This window comes from Spea bombifrons, chromosome 7 (assembly GCF_027358695.1).
Source record: "Spea bombifrons isolate aSpeBom1 chromosome 7, aSpeBom1.2.pri, whole genome shotgun sequence".
NCBI lineage: Eukaryota > Metazoa > Chordata > Amphibia > Anura > Pelobatidae > Spea > Spea bombifrons.
The window spans coordinates 1,253,964-1,259,970 of NC_071093.1; the positions used below are offsets into that span (position 1 = coordinate 1,253,964).

The 6,007-nt window shown below is 51.2% G+C and overlaps 1 protein-coding gene across 1 annotated transcript; it reads right to left on the reverse strand.

Annotated features, from left to right (window-relative positions):
- Nucleotides 1–1,712: 1,712 nt before the first annotated feature.
- INHBB (inhibin subunit beta B) lies at nucleotides 1,713–5,207 on the reverse strand. The gene is made up of 2 exons (XM_053471652.1): nucleotides 4,672–5,207; nucleotides 1,713–2,924 (listed from the first exon to the last, which is right to left on the reverse strand). The coding sequence occupies exons 1-2, from the start codon at nucleotides 5,024–5,026 to the stop codon at nucleotides 2,152–2,154; spliced, it is 1,128 nt and encodes a 375-aa protein (XP_053327627.1). The 5' UTR covers nucleotides 5,027–5,207; the 3' UTR covers nucleotides 1,713–2,151.
- Nucleotides 5,208–6,007: the final 800 nt, after the last annotated feature.

Sequence of the window (6,007 nt, forward strand, 5' to 3'; positions counted from 1 at the left end):
TTACTGTAATTTGATGTCTTGGATGCCCAAAAAGTTTTTATTTTATTTTTTTTGCTACAAACCGATATTTTGGGCTGATCGTTGTAAGGAAAAAAAAAAATATATATATTCATCAATGAAATATAATCAGCGCTCTGTACCAAATCGGGTCCAGTTCTGGTTAAAATGACGACCAATAAAGTATTTCTTTTTAAATATTTGTTTATTTAGACTGTACACAAAGAAAAAAAAATATGTTTTACCGCATTTCTAAAAGAAAAAAAAGTTTGGTTTTAAATTATTATTATTATGTAACAGAATCTAACATGAACTTTTTATTAAATAAAATAAACATTGAATTTAGAAATGCACGGATTTTATGCTACCGTTCTAGATTCCATGCGCAGAAATGAACACGGAACACATTGGTTGTCTGCAGAGAGAATGATCTAGAACATAGATGAGTCTCAAAGCCTAGAAGTGACTTCTAATCGCTCGGCGTCTTTGGTTCCAAAACAACGTATAATACAGAGAATTCGTATTCATTCATTTGCTATAAAAATATCAATTTATTTTCTTTTACAAATGGCAGTTTGGACAAATCCTGCGTCTATTCAGTGCAAAACTTCAAAAGCAAATCCTTCGCTTCAGAAAAAACGAGAAAAAAAAAAGTCATTTCATTTCAAGTATAAAAAATAGATATTAGGGAAAAATACATAAAAAAACAAAGCGTGTCGAACGCGCGTCGAGTCCAGTGTATCGTCTTAATGAAATGCATAGGTGTGACGAGCAGCACACGCGTGTACAACGGGACCGCCTACCCCCGGGGGGGATCCCCGGAAATAAAAAGCCCGGGAGCTGCTTAATTATGGCTTTAGGGGCCAGAACGGTAGGCTGGCCGCACCGGCACTCAAAGGGTTAAAAATGTCCTTCGGCGTACAGCAGCGCTGATGCTTTTCTTCTATTATCCAGAATGAGGAGGATTGTTACTTTTTTTTTAAGGAATGGTAGAAAAAGAATGAATGAAATTACTTTTAAAAAAAAAATCATCATTTAGAAACCCAGACCCTGCTGGCAGATCGGCCCCCGGCGGCCCCCGTCTAGTCGCCCGTTTCTCCTGCTGTAAAGACTCAAACCTTAATCAGTCGTTGGTCTCGTCTTAGATTCAGGAGCCGTATGTCTATCCCATGCATGTTTAATACCCTCACTGTATTACCCTCTACCACTTCTGCTGGGAGGCTGCTCCATTTATCTACCCTCTCAGTAAACTTTAACAGCTTAAGTGCCGGTTGGGTTTGTGTAGTGTGGCATGAGCGTCCGGTAGGTTGTGTTCCCTCGCCTGTGTGGTAAGGGGCCACGCGGATAAATTAAGTGCACGTTTATGTGTCAAGGCAGTGGGAGGCAGAAGTGCTCTGTACCGGGATCCCGGCGGTCTGCAAGTGCTGTGCCGAGCCGAGTGATGCCGGGAGGGAGGCTGCGGCACCGACCCCTCCGTCCGTCAGTTCCCTTCTCTTTTTGCCGTCCGTGTCTTTCCCCTTCGGGAGAAGAAAAAGGTTCTGTTTGCCCCGTCAGCAGAAACGAGATATATAGAAGATTCATTCCGGGGGCCACAGACTCCGGGGGCCGAACCCGGCGAGGCTCATTCATTGGAACGTTTCTGAAAGCGAGGTGGCCGTCGGTTGCCCACCCAGTAAAGGACGGGGGGGTCCGACAGCCTCACGGTCTGAGACTCAAAGTACGGACTCCACGGTTTATACTCCGCTGGAGAAGACCCATCGTGGAAGGATTAACCCTTTGTTTAGTTCGGCTACAATGTATCCAGGTTGGAAGTGCTGCAAGAAGGCTACGGAGCAAACCGGGGAAAAGCCTTCCCCGAAACGTGGACGGTGGGGAGAGGCTTCCCGGTCGCTCACGTTCAGGAATCTTTAAATCCACAAATTGCTTTCCTGGCCCCCAAAAAATTGACAAAACCCCGCAGGCTCTTTCCATTGGCCGGCGTCAGAATGCTGCTCCTCGTAGCGAGTCGGGCCTCTGTGGTCCTGGTCTGCTTAGTCTAAGGTGGGAACGACGCGAGATCCACACACTGGCCTCGCTTTTTGTAAAATTGTTCCCTCCGTGACGTCCCTACGGGAGGAAGCGCAGTGTATCTGGGAAGCGCTCCTGCCATTCCTATCACGCGCAGCCGCACTCTTCCACGATCATATTAGGAACGTCCCTCTTGACAATGTTGTACTCATCGTCGAAGTAAAGCATGGACATGGTGCTGAGCTTGGTAGGAATGCAGCAAGAGTTAACTGTCCCCGGGTTCAAGCCCCTCATTCTGTACTGGTTCACCACGGCCGTGTGGAAGGACGAGGCGGACCCCGGTACCCCTGCCAGGTATGCCGGGCAGCTGCCTTCGCAGTAATTCCCGAAGTACCCCGACGGAGCTATGATCCAATCGTTCCATCCGATAAGCCGGAAGTCAATGTAGAATTGTTGCCTGCAACACAGATTCGTGCGGCCGTCGCACTCCAGGCCCCGCTTCCGAATCCGGTGCTGGTTGTCCGCGAGCCGCGCGTGAATCACCAAAAAGGGCCGATGAGATTCCTCTCCGGGATCCACGTAGACGGGAATCACCGAGCGATCCTCGCAGCCGTCGCACTGGACTTCCAGGGTCAGCCGCCGCTCTCCCTTTTCGAAGAGCGCCTGGATGGTGTCGGTCAGAGGGAACGTGTGCCAGCCGCTCCTCCTCATGTCCACCTTCTTCTCCACCACGTTCATCCTGCCGGGGCCGGCCGGGTCTTCCAGGTGGACCTTAATGCGGACCTTCCGCCTCCCGCTCTTCTCCAGGACGTCGGGGAGCTTCAGGTAGAGCCACAGGTTGGACTGGAATACGAAGAGGTTCTGGTTGCCCTCGTTGGAGATGGTGAAGGAGAGGCGAACCCTCGCAGCCGTCACATCATCTGCGGGAGTTAATAAAGTGGCGTTAAAACACGCGGAACGCTCAACAAAAGCTACATAAAAAACACAAAAACCCTGAAATCGCCAACATTCCGAGCCACCCGCCAAGTCAAAAATGTTACTTTCTATTCGGAAGCTGAAATATCTGTATTTTTGGGACAGTTATCCATCCAATGATTATATGGAGTTGTGGCCCCTAGTGGTAAAAAAAAAAAAAAAGCCCCTGCAGGACAGCGATTGATCGAGCGGCCAATAGGATTGGATGAAAGATGTTCGTGGAATTTTAATCGCGTTCCTGTCAAATCTGATGATTCTGCGTAAAAAATGGATCTACAGGAAAAATATTTAAAGAATCTCTATGAAAACCTCATGCGGTGTACAACGGGTTAATAATGTATCCACCACTAACCAATAATGGGTTCATAATGTAACAATGTATCCACCACTAACCAATAATGGGTTAATAATGTAACAATGTATCCACCACTAACCAATAATGGGTTAATAATGTAACATTGTATCCCCAGCTAACCAATAATGGGTTAATTCTGTAACATTGTATCCCCAGCATTAAAAAAGCAGCAATCTTTATACCCTCGTGTTACCCCACGCTGGGCAGTGAACGTGAACACACACGCGGGCGCACACACGCGGGCGCACACACACAGGCGGGCGCACACACACACAGGCGGGCGCACACACACACACACGCGGGCGCACACACTCTCCTGATCTGATGCTCCAGCGACAGGCGGTGTGCCGCAGGGTGAGACCGCCGGCTGCGTGAGGAACACGTCATGTGCCGCCGGCCGCACTTACACCGCAGGAGGACACCAGCCTTAAAGTCCCAGGGATACCTTGGTGTCCTCAGTTGAGCTGCACAAACACACTAACACACGCACTCACACAAACACACTAACACAAACACACTAACACACACTAACACAAATACTGACACACAATAACACACAAACTAATACACTAACACACACAAAGTGACACACTAACACACATTAACAGTGACACACGCGCTAACACACTCACCCTCTGTGTGTCCCTTATTAGTGCAAATTGCTTTGAATTTAAAACGTCTCTGAGCTGCACAACAAAACCCAACCAGCAACACAATCCTGCGCCCAGCGGAGGTGGCAGGTGTCCATGGGGGCCACACAATCCCGTTTAAACAGTGAATTCTCTGACCTTTTCACAGACATGAATCATGTATGTAGTCGAGACGGTTCTGGGCATCTGAGTATAAGCGGTACTTTGTATCACCTTATATGATATAGTATTATTTATTATATATTATTTATTATGAGATTACTTTACATATTATATATTATTATTATTATTATATTACTTTATATATTATATCACATTCTATTATTATATTACATGTTATATTACTTATTATATATCATTATTAGATTATATATAATATATTACTTTATAGATTATTATATCCCATTATATATGTTATATATTATTATATGATATATTATGTATTATTATTATAAATAATTGATTATATGATATGGTGATCCGGCCATAGACAGCCCCAGATGTTCTGTGTTCTCCCTGCGCTGGGGGCCGGGTCCTTGTCAGATACTCCTGCGGAGCCAAACATACCCCAGAGCGCCGACCCCTGTGTGTCCGCCCCGGCTCCTCACCATGACAGTTCGAAACTTCCACCCCCTCCAATCTGCCCCCGTCCCCCCTTCCCTGTCTGCCCCGGTCCCTCCTGCCCACCTGTCTCTGCGAAGCTGATGATCTCGGAGCTCTGCTCGGGCGGCTCGGGGCCGCCGTGTCCGTCCAGTTCGGGGATCTCCAGCCTCCCGTCCTCCCGTAGCCGGCCGGCGTGCAGCTTCCGCAGGGCAGTGAGCATGGCCGCCCGGGGCACCGCGTGGGTGATGTTCGGTCGGTCCCGCAGGTGCAACCGGCTCAGGATGTGCCGCTTCACCGCCTCCAGCAGGTCCGTGTGAGCCGCCTCCTCCGGGGCTCGGAACCCGCAGGACGAGCAGCTGCCCCCGGCATGGGGATCGGGGACCGGGGTGGGGCTACCCAGGGCACCGGCCACCAGGAGGGCGAGGAGAAGCGCAGACATAGTCCTGGGTCACGGAGCTTGCAGTCACTTAGCCAGCGGAGGACGGTCCCTGGGGCCCCTGTCACAGTCCGCACCCGGTAGGTGAGCCCCGTGCCCCCGGCGGGTGACAGCCTTCACACCGAGACCCGCCTCCTGCCCCGAGTGCTTCTGACAGCGAGATCTGCCCCAGGGGCTCCTGCGCCACAACCATGAAATTGGGGCCCCTGTTCCAGAACCTGTCCCCTGACCCAGATCCGATTCCCCGGAGGCTCCTTCACTCCAGAAGGTGTCTGAAATGAGTCCAGGTCCCTTGGGGTCCCCGCGTGAGATCAGCCCCCGGAATGCCCCGATGTCTCCGGTTCGCAGAGTTAATGCAGTCCTCGGGAAAAGGTCCTGATAATGGGAGTCCCCGCTCCGGACTCACTCCTCCGGGTGTCCCCGCTCCGGACTCACTCCTCCGGGTGTCCCCGCTCCGGACTCACTCCTCCGGGTGTCCCCGCTCCGGACTCACTCCTCCGGGTGTCCCCGCTCTGGAATCAGTCCTTGGAGGTGTCTAATCGCGAGTCAGTCCTCTCCCTGCTCCGGAGTCCCTCCTCCGGGTGTCCGTGCCCGGCTCGGGGTCGCGTTGCGGGGCACTTGGTGCGGTGAGAGGCTCCGTGTGCTGGGTGTTTGCGCTCGGGGCTCGGGGCCGGCCCTGAACCTTTATACCGCAGAGAACCACGTGGGGGCTGCAGCCTGCGCCGTGTGGGAGACCCAACCATTTGCCCCCAAGGGCTGTTGTGATGCAGAAGCGCTCGGGATCTGCCCCTCGCTAACCCTTTATAGGAGGCAGAGGGAAGCCCCGCTGGGGGCACCGGGGGGGGGCTGTGGGCGCTCAGATCCATCCGGGATCCTGCCACGCAGCTGCCAGGGACTCCCACAACCCTCAGCCAGCTGCATGATGGGAGTTGCAGTCCCCTCACTCTGCAGTATGGGGGGGGGTATTTGTTTTTTTCAGAAAGT

Excerpts from the sequence above, each read along its gene's own strand:
- INHBB (XM_053471652.1), bottom strand. The coding sequence starts at position 5,026 with ATGTCTGCGCTTCTCCTCGCCCTCCTGGTGGCCGGTGCCCTGGGTAGC. Across the intron at positions 2,925-4,671 it reads CATCAGCTTCGCAGAGACAG|ATGATGTGACGGCTGCGAGG; the intron begins GTGGGCAGGAGG and ends TAACTCCCGCAG.